Raw genomic sequence first — 18,658 nt, forward strand, 5'->3', positions numbered from 1 at the left:
CACGTCACTTATACACTTCATTATTAATGATGAAGACGTAAAACATAAGAGTATGCGTGTTCAGAACTGCTTTTAACATTTTTCTTTTTTCTAATATGGCTTTAAAATGATAATCGGATGCAGTATGTAGTTAACCAGGATGGAAGAGTGTGTGTGTGTGTGTGGGGGGGAATTAAAGCTGCCTGATCTCCACCCCCTATTTTCTAACACTTTTCCTGCATTACAGCATACCGTAAAACAAAGCTAACATATGGTCAGATTGGATAAATACGTTATGAATTCTCTGGATTGAAAGAGTAAAAGAGCGTTGTGGTTGCTTAGCAACATCCAAATACGCATCAGAGCTTGTTCAGAGCCATCTTTGTTCTGTTTAAAAGGAAAATGATTAACGCAACAGCAATTAATAGATTTCAAGGCAAGTCATAGAAGTCTTGCTTTACTTTTTTAAGTCTGCAAACTTCTCTAAACTTATTTGTAGTTAAGTGCCCTTAAACATGAATTGGCAGCTGTTCAACTAATCAGTTCTAGATAAGCTTGTTGAAGTGTCTTTGTTATAAGTCTACTTGAAATACTTATAGCTTGCCTCCTAGTTCAAATTTCTAAAGAGATTTATGCATATTTAAAATTCAGTAAAATATATAATGGAATTGTAGAGTTGGAAGGGACCTTGGAGGTCTTCTTTTCTGCACTTTATAGGAATTCTCAGACTATTCTGGACAAATCCATTTTTTTCCTTGAAAACTTCCAGTGATGAAGCTCCCATTACTTGAAGAAGCAGGCTATTCCACTGCTAAATTACTCTCACAATCAGGAAATTCCTCCTTATTTCAGGATTGAATCTCTCACTCAGGGGTCTTCAAACTTTAAGACTTGTGGACTTCAACTCCCAGAATACCTCAGCCAGCCCTACATTTCTGTGTTGTACAATCACAAGTTGGAACAGGTTATTTAGTGTCAGTCAAATGTTTGTCTTTATATATAGTATTTATTTTATCTTTCTATGCATATAAAACACTTGAGAAATACTTCCAAATGTACCACAACATCTTAGTATAGTAAATATTACAAAAAGCAGTTTACTTGGAACAGCTTACATCCTGCGATGATATCTGTAATATCATTGAACATCCACATCTGTCTATCCCAGGTCTTTGGAAAGGGCTAGATAGGTGGAGAAAAATGCCAAACCAAATCTGAACATTTGGCTGACTGTGACAAACCATAATAACAATAATATAGGACCACAAAATAGACAAAGAGAATGAAGAAGCCAAAATGCTTCTTTAGAATTCAAAAAGACAAGCATCTGTCACAGAATATCCTGGACTTAATTGTTGATAAGAAAGATAAAATCACTGTAAGTTCTGCATTGGTCAGTTTTTTGCCAAGATAGTCAATCAACTTTATTTTCACTGATGAGCAACTGTAGTTGATTGCCAATATCAATCACAGTTTGCCTGGCTTCAATAATGTAAGTTGTAAACTCCTGAAAAGCATTCCCAAATTGGGGGCACAATTTGTTTCATTCCTTTTGTATTTGACTACTTCACTTCATCTCACGAAACAGCAGTATTTTTGATGTTATAAAAGATGTTATAATTTTTCCCTTAAGAATTCCTTTAAGCTCACCACATTATCTTGGGTAGCCCTGACTGATTGTGATAGATATAATATAACTTTGAGAAAAGTATAGTCTAACTTTCTATAATATAGAAAGTAATAGGCCTTAAAGGAGGCTATGATTCCCTGATCCATTGGCTTAAGTAATGATGTAATGATAGTGTGTATGTGTGTGTGTGTGTGTGTGTGTAAAAATATGACCTCTGCATTGGGGTGAAGGTGATCTAAAGTGGTTGGATGTCCACGTGTGTTGTGAAGCACAAGAAGAAGCCCGAAAAGAATTTTCTTGATCACGCAATGATATTCAGCAACAGGGACAAAATGATTTAAGAACCAATCTTGAAAAATGGTAATTTTAACCAAAGCCTTTGTAAAATAAAATGATAATAATAGAATAAATAATAATAGATTATTATATAATAATTATATGTTATATAATAATAGAAAGAAATACCTTAATGGTAGGGTGAAGTGCCCTTGGATTTAGTCTTGAGTTTGCCTTTTTAAACAAAGGCTTGAGTTTGGAATCCTCCCCCCCCCCAAGCAATAATATTAGTATATCCTTCAGTGCCTTATGCCTGCTGCACTGCACTTTTTTTCCTTTTACAAAATTGTAGCTCCTTTCAGACATTTCCCCCCCAAATCAGCCAGTTTTGTCTACATTAAATACTTGGTCTGGCAAATAACATCCCTTTTCAATAATTGTTTTAAACATGTCAGGAAAGTCACACTCAGCACTTCAAGATGAAGCATGGCTTCATCTTTAATATTATGTAAATTTACCCTCACTTTGAAATGGCTGAACCAGCCCCCACTCACAAAAAAAATCTCCATTGCAGTTGCTGCACTTATAGCTTTTAAATTATTGAGTAGGTTTCAAGCCCTTTCTTCAATAAAGTAAGTCTAATAGGGAAATTATGCTGATTTTGATCGTCCAACAAAATTATCAATTGCATTTCCATTTCAATGATTAAATTATTGTGTTGTTTAATAATAATTGTAGCTTTTGTCAGAGCATGGGCTTTCACATGCTCCATTATTCTTACTTTACTTATTTCTTTAAAAATGTTCATTAACCAACTGTAGCCAGATGCTTCCCACATCTGATGATGTTTCACCTCCTTCTGACTGCTTTATTAATTCTATTATATTTGTGATTGTTTTTTTTCTTTGATGTGTCACCAACACTTGCATCGGATTTATGCTTTGGATGCATGGTAAATAGAGAAAAACAATAACATCCAACTAAAATGTCATGTGATCTACACTAAAAATGGTGGACAGCATTCTTTCTTCGTTTCTTGAGCCACCAAACCACTGAAGCTGCATAATGTCTTTGCAAACTGCTAAAAACCTCTGAAAATAAGCTGCACAGTATATTAAAAATGCACACACTATTTTGTGATAGTCATGAAAAAAACATTGTGTAGTTTCAGCGGTTCACCGGCTGTCATTTCTAGTCAGATCACTTTGCATTTAGCTACCTGCTATTTTTAGTAATGTGTAGTCTATTCATAAGTACAATTAGTTGATAAATTCATTATTTATTTAATCAATTTATTTAATTTATATATCACCCATCTCCTTGATAAGGAGACTCTGGGCAACCTAAAAACCATAAAAAGATAAATAGAAAAAGGATTGAAATTTTAAAAGTATTTCAAAAACTATAAGCGAGGAGATGGGTGGCATGGGGATGAGATCTTATCCCGTCAACCATCTCCAGTGGTGAGCACCTCTTGGGGCTCCAAGCCAACCATCCAAACCAAGTTTTAATACCCTTCTGGCATGCCAACAAGGTGGGAGCAGTTCAAATCTCTGGTGGTAGAGAATTCCACAAAGCTGGGGCCACAGTGGAAAGGGTTCTTCTCCTTGACCCAGCCCATGGGATTCCTTAGCAGATGGGGTCCATAGCGGGCTCCTTTCCACTGAAGCAAATGAAATGACCTAGTCCCATTGGGATGTGATGGCTCCTCAGATACCCTGGATCTATGTCATATAGGGCTTTAAAGGTAATGACTTATATACCTTAAATTGGAATCAGAAGCAAACTGGTAACAAATACAGCTTGTGCAACGACAATTGTATATGTGTATATTCTTAATGCTGGGACTGCCTGGACCAAATTGTTCATAATGCTTAAAGATCTGAAAGTTAAAATGTTCAACTTACAGTATATATGGAGATGAGATACAATAATATGTTATTTCTGATACCAAAGGCATACCTGGAGAGTGCTGTAGCAAGCTGTATCTCCAGATGTCTAACATCTCATTTTTTTTGTACTTCATGTAAACATGTTACAGCTTTCTCATTTTTCTTTTTTTTTCACTATCCAATTTTGCAATTTTGATAATCTCCATGAACTTATTTCACAGTAAAAATATGTTAGTTAGCAGCTGAAAGGCAAAAACGAATGTTTTAAAGCTGCAGAAAAATCACACTGTTTTGCCATTAGATTTTAGCAGTCATGTGAATTCTGAAAAGAGCAAATACAAATGGATGAGGAGCACTAAGATCTACTTCAACTATTCTGCTATAGCTGATAAAATTGTGACTGTTTTTTCCCCAAACAAATGATTACTTCCAGTGAATAGTTAATGATGAATTTAAAGGGAAATGAGCTTATCTTTAGAATGAGAAACAAGGAAAGCAGGAACATAATGGAGCATGATTGAATTAATTTATGTGAGATAAGAAACTAAACTGTTTGATTTCTCATCATACTATTTTTTTCTCTCAGCCATGAGGTCACTTGCTAAAAGAGCAAGTAATGTAATTTATTGTGTCAATTCCCTTGAAGTTAAGAAATTATGCACTTTCCTCAGTTTCTGTGTATTCTGTATGCAACTGGCATTTTGACTTCAATCAAGATACATTTTTCAAAACAAAGTTTCCTTAGCTATACTAATACGGTTTTTCTCCTGAATGTATAGTTGTGCAGATTTGTAAATGGTTCTATTACTATAAACTGCTTTAAGTGTCAAATATATCAGCATACAATTCACTTTTTTGGTGGGAGGAATAAAGGCTAAAACAAGAGAAAGTGTAACCGAATCACTCAAAAGGCACCAGTGGAAGCCCACAAGCATGGGTGAGCAGTCATGCTTATAATCTGATAATCTCATGGAGACTTTAATCACATGGATGTCAGTTGCTGTCAATAGCAGCTGCTCAGAAACATCTGCCTTCGTGGGGATTTTGCCAATGTAAACAATAAGGGTGATGCAGGAAAAGAGTCAGTTTTCATAGATTGGGTACACATTCTAATTTAATTATTTCTCGTTGAAATTCTAAAATTCTAAAACTTCATCTAAGTATCTAGTGCTCTCCCTCTTTAAATATATGTAGGGAACAATAGGTAGGATGCACACCTTCCTGTTTTGTTTTGTTTTTAGCAGCCATACTTGTGTACATTTAAAGCAAGTTCCTATCTCAAACTTTTTTTCCCCTTCTGGTAGTTTTTTATTAAAAAAATAGAATGGCTTTGGTTGTTTTTGTTTTCTTTCCTTCTCCTTTATAATCTGTGATTACTTAAATTTTGGGAAAATGTTCTCTCATAGGAGTTTTTTTGTTTGTTTGTTCATATTACCAGACCTTGGTAATTAAAGCATTGTAAGATAATGTTGTCTTTTAAGTAGTTTTTTTTGTGGAGATTTTTCTATCACCTTTTTTGTTCTGCTAATGGAACATCAAATTCTTGCTATCTCTGTCCAAAGTTCAGTAAGCAGACTTACTGATCATTGAAACTGTATGCATGCTGTGAGAAAGGTTCTAATAGTTTTTGCTCCATGTTTCTCTCCAAATGATTTTGATACCAGCATCTTTAGATTTGACTGTGGTTTCTTAATTAGCACACCTGGTTATCATTCAGCCCTCTACAGCAGATTCATTAAACTGGACATAATTATAAAGATGATCACAAAAGCCAATAAATGAAAACCATCCATATATCATTTCTATAAGGATTACAGGAAAAGGAAGGAAAAAGATGCCTTTGTGACTTGCCGTATTCTTTAGATTTCTAACTGTGAGTCTCAGAGGCTGGTTATATACAACTTGCTAATTAACAATTTAACAAAACATATTGGTAGCGGTTGACTTACAATCACAACTGAGCCCAAAATTTCAGTTGCTAAGCAAGACAGTTCCTAAGTGAGTTTTGCCCCATTTTATGTCCTTTCTTGCTCCTGTTCTTAAGTGAATCATTGAAGTTGTTACATTAGTAACATGGTTGTTAAGTGAATCTGGCTTCCCTATTGACTTTGCTAGTCAGAAGGTCGCAAAAGGGGATCACCTAATGCCAGGATATGACAACCATCATAAATATGAATCAGTTGCCAAGCATTCAAATTTTGATCAGATGATCATGGTTGACCATCAGTGTGAAAACAGTCATAAATCACTTATTTCAATGCCGTTGTAACATTGAATAGTCACTAAATGAATGGTTGTAAGCCGAGGACTACTTGTAGTTGCTATCTTCTCATAACTTGCTCTGCTTGAAAAAACTTAACATGTCTTGGTGTCATATACACGCTAAAACAGTAGTTTTGCTGAATCATGAACCCCACAGTCTCATTTTAGCATGTTAAAATGCTTATCTTTAGTGATTCAAATATGACAGTTTGGGTTTCAATTCTTCCTATTGCTGTAGGAAAGGAACAGCTGTTTCTCATATTTGCAAAAAGTACTGTAATTTCAAAGGGGAAAAATAAATAATGCCAGAATTTAATATCTGCAGTGCCAGTGGAAAGATTTGAAGTTTTTGTCTGATAGTCTATGGAGTGTGAAAAAGATGAAGAAATACAGATCTTTGGCTGTAAAATAATACTGAAAACTAAAATTTCCTTATGCAAAATCATATTACTGCTGATTTTAAAACAGTTGACCTCCAGTTAATTAGTCAGATTGGCTGCACAATCCTGATGCAAAATTAAATTAATAATTTAGAAGAAGTAAGTGCTGATTAACATTTGTAATAGGGGTTAAGACTGTAGTGGAAATATTCAGGTTCATGGTGAAAATACTTAGCTTGCCTCCAGACTCCAGGGATGACTAACATGAAAGCTGTAAAAGGGTAACTTGTTCTTGTCACAGTGTGTAGCTGTTGATGTAACAATACACTTGCAGAGCAGCATCTCCTGCTCCTGCAACCTTCATACTAGCAAACCGAAAGGGAATATACTATATGTTTAATAGTATGTAGGAATGACCTTGAGACTGGGTGGATAGATGGGGAAAGATGGGGAAAGAGAGGACATAGCCCTCAGCTGCATAATGGGCAGAAAAAGAGCCTCAGAAAGGAATCTCCTTAGCTTCTGAAGCTGTAAAAGAGAAAAAGAGAAAGTCTCTTCCTGAGAAGGCTGGCATCAGTCTTGCAAGTTTCATAGGGCAAATCTTCCACTATTTCTTTTACACTTTGCACTTATGTCCTATGGTAAAGTACCCATACTCCTTATTGCTGGAGCAGTGAAGGGAAGTTTGGTTTTGCAACAAACATTGGTCAAAAGGCTTGGAAAGGATTGGGGCAGAATTGGGGTTACCATAGGAAAGGTATTCTTAGAGAATTAGTTATAAGAAAGGGAATTTTAGAGACCCATTCTGAGGTGGTGGTTTAAGGCCCCAGACTAGAAACTGATAGATTGTGAGTTCTAATCTCTGCTTTAGGCATAAAGCCAACTGTGCCAGCTACTCTTTATCAACCTTAGGAAGAAGGCAATGTCAAACCACTTCTAAAAAAAACTTGCCACAAAAACCAAAAGTGATGACTAATCCAAAGGTATTCCCTCCCAAAAAAAGTATGGAAGATTTTAGCATCCTTTTCTCCCTCCCCCCCCAATAATAGCTCTCATCTTGCAAGGAAATGAATGTCTGAGACTTAAAGTATTGGTTTGAAATAAACTTTGTTTCTGGTTTAGCGTAAGATATTACATAAGATATTAATATATATTAGACAAGCCAGGGCACTATACCTTAATCTATTACATTATCTTTAAAACCAGTCCTCAGTATGGCAGTTTAAGCAAATTTAAAAATAGGGATTAGGCTCTAAATTTGGTTGTCTTGGTTTTGGAATGTATGTATCACATTGATTTTTACTGAAGCATTACTTGGCATGTTGTTGGAAACATGACAAATACTGATAATGACATTTAGTGAATGTGCATTGTGTTTATTTACAGGAACATATTACAGGAACATATTAGGTGATTTTTGTAAAGTAGCATGAAATTAGTGCTCTGCATGACAGATGTGTGAGAAAAGGAATTTAGTAATTTGAATTTTGACAAGAATTTAGGGGTTTAGCTAGAGTTAGGAAAAACAGAATGTAGTCCTTTATACTTGCTGCCTGCTGCAGATCTCTTTTCTTACTTGAATAAGTTTTGGATAAATTCTGCTTAGACAGAAATACTACAAACATTGCATAGATATCATAAATCTCCAGTGTTCTCTCATCCAAAAGAAACTAAATATTTGTGTGATGTATGCAAAGCTACACTTGGAATTCATTTGGATGTTATCCTCAGGCTGCTAAGAAAAGTGTTTTGTTACATGTTTATAGTTGACCTTATATAAATATTTTGTGAAAATGAGAAAGTACCCAATCTGTAATTAGTAGGTGGGTTCAGTTGTCATGATTTTTTAAAGCATGTTTATTTAAAGTGGAAAGAGCTAACAATGAAAACAGCAGGCAAGCAAGAACAGTTGGAACACATGATACTTTAGTTTTTTTGCCTTTGATAACTGCTACACTAGTGACAGAAGATTTTATTCTGAGCATTAATATATTGAAAATAAAATTGAAATTTTAATTTATTGAAGTATGAACACAATATTTTCCAATCTGTTTCTGAAATACGTACTGAATATTAAGATTGTAAGCACTTGTTATTTGGTATAGTTAGTCACAGAAGAGTTTAATAATGAATCTGTGGAATTAATTTTCACCATTATGTTAACAATTACATGAGCTTATAATTGTTTGTTTCATTTGGAAATGAAGAAAAATGGATTGGGAGAATACTTGCTTTTTATTAATAAAGATGCTTTCTGCTATTCTTTAATGTAGAAAGCCTTGTTTTGATTTAATCTTCTTGTGAAGATGGAATTGTGGGTAGAACCATCTGGTTGCTAGGACAACCCTGGAATGTTCATTCAAAAGAGTGCTGGAAGTGGCAATCTTCTCTGATGTAATTTAAGAACAAATTGCATGGTAAATGGTTTGTTACAATGGATTTTGAAATTCCAATAAATAATTTAAAAAATGATTGAAACATAATCCTTGGATTTCTTTCCAATTATTATCATTAATCTTGCTATCCTTCACATGTTTATTTAATTCAATGAAACTGCTTCTTTGGAAAGAGGTACAAGATAATAAAACACATAGAAAATGCCACAAATTAGTTAGAAGTTATTTATTACTGAAAAAAAAACATGCCGTTGAAGTTATTTTTTTATAGCAATGTTTCTCAACCTTGGAAACCTTAAGAGATGTGGACTCACAGAATTCCTCAACCAGAATGCTGGCTGGGGAATTCTGGGAGTTGCAGTCCACACTTCTTAAAGTAGCTAAAGTTGAGAAATACCGATTTATGGTATAGGAGCTAATTTGCTTTAAACAGGACTCGATGGCTAGCTACTTATTGTATATGTTTTTGAATTATTTTGCTTTGTTTATTATTGAGAAAAAATTATTTTGAAAGCAAAATATTTCAGTGGAATGCGCATTCCATTCATTTGGGGCAAAGCTTTTCCTTCAGCAACTATGTAGAGGACTGACTGTTCAGAGAACATAAAGAGACATAAGAGCGAATATCTGAATTGTGGCTGTGGCAACATTTGTATAAAAAAGATGTATCCTTTCTCCAGTAATTGGCAATTTTTTTGACCTTATTCTCCCATCTCTCTTCCTGTGCATGTATTTGTAAATAAATGGTTTTTAATCTAGAGCAAGTATTCCCCAGGCATCCTTGCATACAACTTGTCTCTCCTCAGCCAGCCTTGTAATTTGTTTTCCTCCTACTCACTTGGAGCACATGACTATTGTACCCATCTAGGTGGCAAATTTCAAAAGTCTGTGATAGTTGCATATGTAGCATATTTCAATTTTATGTCCGCTCATCTAAAAAGCTCAGTTCTGCCAGTGTTTAATTCTGTCTTCTTTTCCTCATTAGTTTTAAAATAATTTTACACTATGTCAAATAAAGGATTCTGTTCAGTAAAGTATGAATAAATATTTGTAATTAAATGACTTAATACAGGATAAAGCTGGTACACTTTCTGTAGTTACTTGGACTACTAATAGAGTTGGAAAACCTTTTCATGCATTTAAAAACTCTGTAGTGTATATATATCCCATCAGGAAGACCTCTAGCATGCTGAATGTATATCAGTATAATGCATGTCTCTCATACTTGGCAATATACGGTATAGGCAATAGTATGTTGGCTTCAAGATAATTTTTAGTTATCCCAGCTTGCATAGAATAGCTTGACTGTGTTTGGCATTAAATAGGTCTTGGTTGTGGTTGTATCATACTAGGCAAAACAGTCTAATAATAGCAGGAAATGCTTCATGAACCCAGTCTGTGCTGTTCTAAAAAAAAAAAAGTTACATGAAAGCCTTGATAAACCAAGTCATTATAGGTGACATAGGATAATAGCTGATTACAACCATGGCATATGGAAGAGGAGTACATGATAATGAACTTGAACTAATGAATTATGTGAAAGAAACAGAAAAATAAGTGTTTCTGTATTTGTTATATTAGGAGAAAAGGTAAGGATATAATACATCTGAATGAACTTCTCACTTTGTGGAGTGATAAAGATGTTGGTTTTAATTATGGATAAAGGAGCATAGATATACAATATGTCAGAAAATACATTTGGGCTATTTAGGTTGTTAATATGTATGTAGCAAAGTAGGAATCCACAGTGTGGTGATGGTTGCATATTATTTTCCAGTAGGTGGAAGAACCAGAAAGGAGTTTCAGGAAAAACTGCAATATTATTCTTGTTTGTTCTGATTGTAATCCTTTGTAGTGGAATAGAAATCTGATAATGTAAATATTAAATTTTAGGAAGGTAAGATAAATTCTATCTTCAGAATACTCTTTCTATAATAGAAATATTAATATGCTAAAATATTAAAATTATTAATTTTAAATTAAAGTATTAACAATAATAACCATCCAATTCTGAAAAATAAAAATAAAAACAGAACAAAATAGAAACAGAAACTAAATGTTTTTGCCATCGTGCGTTGCATCCTAGCCAAAATATTCGTCCAAGTGCCAAGTTTGATGCAGCAGAGTTGATAATCAAGATATGTTTACTACATAAAATATTGTTGGAAAATTGACAAGACTACTATTTAATTTTTCTTGGAAACTGGAATAAAAACAAAAGCTAATCACAGTTATTTAATCATTTTTGCTGATATATCTTGAAGGCTACTGCTGAACTTGACTTACCAGAAATGGGCAAAGAAGATAGGGGAAGTTATTCAAGAAGAAAGCTAATTTCCAACTGGCACCGTTATGAAGAACGTGAGAAAGAAACACAAAATGGCAGTGGTGAATCTCAGCGTGGGACAGACTTTAGTGTACTGCTTAGCTCAGCAGGTAAGAAAGGAGAATCACAAGCAGTAGTCAATTTCTATTGACTACTTGTCTGCAATTTATCTTATAATACTTGTTTTATAATAATGCATATTTGTCTTATAACGGGTGTCAAACTCAATTTCATTGAAGGCCGCATCAGCATTGCGGTTGCCCTTGGGAGGGGCTGGGTGGGTGTGGCCTACTGGGTGGCTGTGGATGGAGTGGGTGTGGCCTATTGGGTGGGCATGGCCAGCTCTACATCGTTCACATCAAGGGTGCCTGTGGAGGCCTGGGCAGGAATGGGACAGATCTGAGGGTCTCTGGCAGAAGGGGGTGGGACTGGGGCAAGTGGCAAGGCATGGTCCACTGAAGGAGCCTCACTGCCTGCTGAAACCCCTCCCCTGGAGCCTATCAAGCCGGATATGTGAAGTAGGCGAGGGCCATTTGCTGACCACCTCCAGGCGATGGTGCATTTTTTCATTCCTCACAAAGGGTGACACCTCCCCACCATGCACCCAGGGGGTAGGGCCGACACGGCAGGGACTGGTTCCTCGCTGTTTCCAGACGGCCTTGTGGAGCTAAGACTGAATGCGTTTCAGCATAGATGGCCACCACAAAATTGTACATTGGCTCCCTCCCAACCTGGGCCAGGGCCAAGGCAGTGGGGGCCATTCCCTCACTCTTTCCAGGATGGCTTCATGGGCCACATGAAACCACTTTGTGGGCCACATTCGGCCCCCGGGCCTTGTGTTTGACAGGTCTGTCTTACAACAATGACATTTGGAATATTCCTCTCTTGGTGTTTGTTAACTTGTTAGTTAAAAGCCCATTACAAATTTAGAAGTTTAGTGCTGATCTTTTTTGGAAAAAGGTTAAGAACCCAAGAAATGGCTTTAGATCTAGTCTGTAAGAGTAATCTTAGGAGACAAGTGGAAGAGCCGCAGCCAGGCAGTGATCAGTCAAGAGACAGACCATAGAAGGATAGGGGTGGAGAAAGGATCTCAAAAGGTACTCTCCCAGAAAGTAAAGTCAAGGGAGGGGAGAAATGCTCTCAGACTTGCAAGGTTTTGTTACTGTGATCCAGCAATAAAGGTAATGTTAGTGTTCATGTTTTTTGCTTTTTTTCCCTGTTTTTTTTTCCTTGAAAGGCTGATGGTCCTTTGGCTCATTTATGTTGGCATAATATAAACAGCATTTTTAGAAGAGGAAATACAGGTCCTATAATTACTGCTTCTGATCTGTTATTAAACACTGCTTATTCTTCTCTTAATTGTTAAAGCAAAATCACACATAACAGTAAGCAAATATACTTGTTTTGTAACTGCAGTTGTGACCAGCAACATGCTAGTTAAATGAAGTGGTTGCCAAGTGAAAAAAATCACATGATTGTGATGGTGCTTACAGTTTTACACAGGACAGCACATATATTCACTAACTGTAATGGTGAATATATGACCGAACGACATGCTGTGAGAGTCGTAAATGTGGGCATCGATTGCAAAGTTACTTTTTCATCATCATTGTAACTGTGAATGATTACTGTCTGAGACAATCACTAAGTGAGGATGACCTGTAGCACTTAGGGACAAGACCACTATTTATTTATTTTTTTAAAAGCCATATAAATACTCAGGATGTTTGTGCAGAGTATGGTCTAAATTAGACAGCAACCAATTTCATTGACTATTCAAGAGAAACAGACAAAGCAGGCAACTCCCATTTTTACTTTAGATTTGGGAAGGGAGATTTATTTGAGATATTTGGTATGCTATTTGTATTGGCACCATTCTTTATTCCTATTATCATCAACAGTGTGGCCTTAACCTTGCCACTAATTCCACAGAGAGTATTCTGTACTAGATAGATAGAGTAGCTTGGGCAAAAATGCATAAGTGCTGCAATAGAGAGTTCAGTGAAGAGGTTCGTTTTCAAGTGATCTAGAAGCTTAGTTGAAACAAGAGAAGAAAATATGAGTTCTCTGCCCCTCTTTTAGTTGTATTGATCATGACTGTTTAAGGAACTTGGAACAATATTTCAGTGCAGTGCAAAGTGGATTGAACCAGCAATATAACACTTCTGAGTATGCTCTTAACTATAAGAGAGAGACAGTGACTTTTTATAGTAGTTTTTAATCAGATACTTGCTGTAAGATTAAGCCGTTTCAGCCTTCTATCTGGATAGAAAGTATGTTTCTAGGTTATGAGAATGTCTCTGCTTTTATATATATATATTTTAAAGCTCTTCATGAATGCTTGGTTCACAGAGAGACTCCTTGATGGAAGTAATTTTTGATCTTTCCTCCCGGTGTTGTGGTAGTATAGTACTTTAAAAAACTGATCCCATTGTTTTGGTATGGCATATTTCTGTAATTGTGGTTTCCTGCCACTAAAGAAAATAGGTATTAAGTAAATTCCCTGATGTGTTTTCTTTGACGTCTTTACTCTGCTTCTCTAGGTCCCGTTATGTTTCTACAAATTCTTCTCTAATAATTTTTAATGATATCATATGGATTTGGCTTATACATTTTGGATTTGCAAAATAAATTCTCCTCACATATCCTTTTGCTTTGGGCCAGAATAATAGTGAAACTGAAATTTTGCTAGGGGAGTCAAGGAAGATGTGGACAAGGGGAGTTAAGGAAGATGATAGATTAATTCAAAAGAAAACAATGCACATTTATTGTGTGTTATGGGTGAAAGCAAGGGGATAGTTATAGTAAGAGATCAGAAGTGAAATAATTAGGAGGATTATAATCTTGCTTTTTCTTTCATGGTTTTCTGCTATGATAATAAAATATAAAGAATATTTAAAGAAGTGATGGAAATCTATATACCTTGCTTTAGTAACCTACACCCCTTCTACGTAGGGTTCAGTTATCATATGTTAGTTCAAAATATAGTAATAAAGGAAAAATGAGGTTGAAATGGACTTCTGCTCCATTATTTCAAGGAGGAGGGGGATGAGCATGATAGAACTGACCTCTTTGATTTTTTTCCACATTTGATAGGTAGGTGAATGTCTGCAGTGGGAGAGCTTCATGGAGGTATCCATGGAGGTTCTCTGTACAGAGCAATTTGGTATAGCGGTAAAGATGCTGGTCAAGAACCCAGGATACTGAGTTCTAGGCCTCCCTTAGCCATGAAAACTAGCTGTTGATTTTGGGTCAATAACTCTTAGCCCAACCCACCTAACAAAGTTGCTGTGGGGAAAGTAGAAAGCAGGATATTAGGTATACTCAGCACTTTGAGTTGTATATAAAAAGGATAGGATAATAAAATTCACTATGTATTGCACTCCCTTGGAGATATTGATAGATTACACCTGCCCTGGAGAAATGGAGGCAAAGTTTATTTCAAGTTGAGCAAGCTATCAAAGAAAACATGCATTGGCTGATAATATGAAAGAGCCAGGAACAAGCACTGATGCAAACTAAAAATGTAACTTAAAATGCAACATGCAGGAAACACAATATGAATATTGAAATAATATAATTAGAATGTGAACAGAATGCCGACAAGGAAAAGCATTACATCATTTCCTACAAAAGATCAAGGGAAAGTAGATAAAACATGGCAATTGTTACAAATGAAACATTAAAAAAAAGAAACAGAGGGCTTGATTTTGGCTGCTCAAGAACTAGTTAGCTATTCAAACTAATGCAATCAAGGCCAGAATTTAAAAAATCATCAACTGATTCAAAGTGCAGATTGTACAAGGAAGCTGAAGAAACAGTAGATTATATACTTATCACATGCCAAAAGATCACACAAACTGATTTTAAACAATAATATAGCACAATTGCCAGAATGATTCACTGGAATATCTGGAAAAATATCATAATCCAGTAATGAAAAATTGGTGGAAAGATATAGTTGAAAAAATAATTGAAAATGAGCAAATTAAAATATTGTGGGATTTCTGAATACAAACTAATCAAAATCTTGGCACATAACACACCAGATTTAGCTGGTTGAAAAGAAGAAAATAATTGATAATTGATGTGACAATACCAGGGAATAATAGAATGAAAAATAAAGAATAGAATGATTATGGCTTAAACCGGCAGTGGTGATCCCAAGGGTTATTGGCACACTGTGTGCCATACTAATAAGCCTTGGATGACACTTAGAAAATCTGCACATTGACAAAATTTATTTCTGTCAATTACAAAAGGTCACACAATTTGGTTCTGCACATGCACTACACTGATATATTACAACATTCTAGATTCCTGGGAAGAACTCAATGCATCTGAAGGTCAACACCAGCTAAGGAACTGGCAACTGTGACTTCACATTTTTTGTGAACGAAGGATAGTGTCAATACTTGAAGGATATAGAAGAAAAAACTGATTTAAAAAACCCGTACGGAGTTGGTTTAAAATCGGGAGATTTAAATAAAGAAACAAAAGGCTTGATTTTAGCGGCTGAGGAATAAGCTTTGCAAACTAATTGCATGAAGGTGCAAAATTCAACATGTAACAAACAACAGCAAATGTTACTTTTGTAACCAGTGCTTTTTTTGTAAAAAAAAAAAAAAAAAGTTGCCAGAACTCACACACATCATACAACCCACCTTGCCTACCCTACAATGTTCCATCCAAAAAAGGTGCCGGAACTCCGTTCTGGGCATTCTATGACAAAAAAAAGCCCTGTTTGTAACAAAAAGAATGACACAATTCACCCTTTTTTGCTAGAGCAAAATTTCACAGACTGATTACAAGGAGTTTCATGACCAAGTTGCCAGAATTATTCATTAGAATAAAACTACCGAGAAGTTTTGGAAAATGAGCAGGTTAAGGTCTTACAGGACTTTAAGATTCAGACAGAGAGACATCTTATTTAAAACATGCCTGATATTGATAGAACATGCCAGCTATTGAAAAGAAGAAGTCTGGTTCAGTGATGTTGCTATTCTGGGTGACACTAAGATTGAGGAAAAACAATTGAAAAAAATTATGAAATACTGGGACTTGCAGATCAAAGTTAAATGCTTATGAAAAAGAAATTCATTGTTATACCAGTTGTGATTAGAGCTTTTGGAGAGATACCTAAATGATTTCCTTGATATCCAGAAATGCTGAAGTTATCAGACCTGAAAACCCTATTTTTTTTTTAAAGAAGCATCCTTCTTGGAACTGCCTATATTCTTCGATGCTGACTTAATAATTCTTAAGGTTCTTATTTAAGATTTGAATTATTAAGTTTCCACCAGTCTTAGACTGTGAATATAACTGTAGATTACCCATATATAAGAGAGAAAAATCAAGATTTTCACTTTGTGGGAAATTTCCCATAAATGGAGAAACTCTCTATTGCAGATGTTCATCCTCTGTGAATGGAAGTAAGTAAGCACACAATAAGACTAGCATACTGACTGAACTGAACTAGAAATCTAAACATATTGTCTGGAAGCACGAGCCTCTGAACTTAATTGGATGTGCTACAGAGTAAGCATGGATAGGTTTCCTTGTGTTTGCAGCCCATCACAATAGCCTCTATCGACTTGTTTCTTTTTTTACAAAGAGAAAAAAAAAATGCTTCATGCTCTTCTTCTACTGTTTCCACTGCAGCTTACTAAATTGCTAAATCGATTCATCCCCAGCAGGGCAAAAACCTATGCGTATTTATTTAGGAAGTTAAAAAAAAACTCAATTCAGTGGTTCTTACTACAGAGGAAAGATGCTTGCTGTGCCCAAATGTCTATAATCTGTTTTGTGGGTGCTTATATCCTTTTCCTTCAATGTATAATCTAGTTTTGGAATAGGAGAGTGCCCTAAATTTAGAGCTGTCCTCTTTAAATATTTCAGGTCACTGATTTATTCATGCAGTTTATATAGCCTGCCTATCTCATTTTTATGTGACCTTTCCCACATAGATAATCCAACTCATTGGTTTTATCAGGTTGATGAAAGAGTAAGCAGTTCTACATCAATAAAGCCTGATCAGCACTTGCTAAGAAATCACAAGCTGCACCTTTCATGTAACAACAGTTTCCCCTTGTGATTTTCCCATCTACATCTGAAGTTTTAATTTAACAGGAATATGAAATGTCAACATTTACTATTTATTTTAATGAAGATCTGATATTAATTTTTTCTCCAGATTAATAGATATGTTAATACTTATTAAGTGATTACTTGTCAGGTCTATTTCCATTCTAGAAATTGAAGCAAATATGTGTTATGGTTTTTCTTGCTTTAGAAGGAAAAAGATCACAGACTCTGCAAATTAAAGAAAGTGGGGATGGAAAGGAAAGAATATCTCATGTGCCAAAAGGAATTTCAATTTCTGTAAGCCCAATGCTGTATGTTCTGAACAAATCTTTTATCAAGAGTGTAACAAAATAAAAGCTAGATTTCCATGAGGTCTTTTGTTTAAAGTCTGTTAAGGAGGTTGGCCACAGAAAATGTCATGGTTCTCTGAGACACTGAGGGAATTTCTTGATACTTTTGATGGACAGCTTTGCTTCAGATTTTTTTTTTTTACAAATTCTTACACATTCTGCATTTATAAATTCTTATCCTACAAGATGATCTTTGAGGAAAGATAAGATGACTTCGGACAAATGAAGATTTATATGGCTGGTCTTGGAGTGATATTCTGTGAGATATAAAAATGATAAATAAATACAATTACAAGTTACTATGATTTTTTTGTAAAATATAGAAGACACCCCTCTTCCCCCAATCTCAAAGACTCTAGTCTAGGTGATATATGAGACGAGCAACAATCCTAAAGCCGTCTAGAAAAGTCACTGTTGTAAAAGCTAAGGGACTGTAGAAAATGGCCAGGAAGCAAATATTCACAAATATTTAAGTAAACTAAAGGACAGAAGCATTTCTTAAATCTTGGGATAGTTTTATGGAGAGATCCAAGCTGGCTTTTCCCTATTTTGTTGGTGTAAAGAGAGAGGGGAGGAAAAGTACAATCAATCCTGCAATATTTTGTTACTATAGACCAGGGGTAGGCAACCTTGGCTCTTTTATGACTTGTGGACTTCAACTCCCAGAATTCCTGGCTCAGGAATTCTGGGAGTTGAAGTCCACAAGTCATAAAAAAGCCAAGGTTGCCTACCCCTGTTACAGACTGTCTCAATAAAGTATAGTTCTATCTTTTTGTAGGACTAGAACTCTTCCTTCAGCAGCAAGTTGTGCCAGAAAACAGTAGATTGTCAGAGGGAATACTCATTTACAAACTCCCTCATATTGTACCTTGGTAGATACAGACTTTCAGCAGGTATTCTCTATTTGCTTGGCTTGCATAGGCAGAATAGTCTGGGACAGGTGGACTTACAGATAGCCAGGTCTTTAGCCATAACTTTATAACTAATAGACACAGTCCTGAATTATGTTCAAGAACATACTGATTATCAGTGCAGCTCCTATAGCAAAAGCATTACGTGACAGAAATAAGACTGTCCAGTTTT

The 18,658-nt window shown here is 35.5% G+C and overlaps 2 protein-coding genes across 3 annotated transcripts in view; one reads left to right on the forward strand and one right to left on the reverse strand.

Annotated features, from left to right (window-relative positions):
* CHRM5 (cholinergic receptor muscarinic 5) overlaps positions 1–18,658 on the reverse strand; it is a 73,866-nt gene that overhangs the window by 31,321 nt on the left and 23,887 nt on the right. The window lies entirely within an intron of this gene.
* The window catches only part of AVEN (apoptosis and caspase activation inhibitor), a 134,654-nt gene that overhangs the window by 25,086 nt on the left and 90,910 nt on the right, over positions 1–18,658 (forward strand). For both annotated transcript variants that reach the window (XM_039341608.1, XM_039341610.1), the window contains exon 2: positions 11,080–11,251. In XM_039341608.1, the coding sequence (XP_039197542.1) occupies positions 11,080–11,251 (172 nt within the window). The remainder of the gene's footprint in view (positions 1–11,079; positions 11,252–18,658) is intronic.

Source organism: Crotalus tigris, unplaced genomic scaffold (genome assembly GCF_016545835.1).
Source record: "Crotalus tigris isolate CLP2741 ecotype Arizona unplaced genomic scaffold, ASM1654583v1 scf7180000017771.5222438, whole genome shotgun sequence".
Classification (NCBI taxonomy): domain Eukaryota; kingdom Metazoa; phylum Chordata; class Lepidosauria; order Squamata; family Viperidae; genus Crotalus; species Crotalus tigris.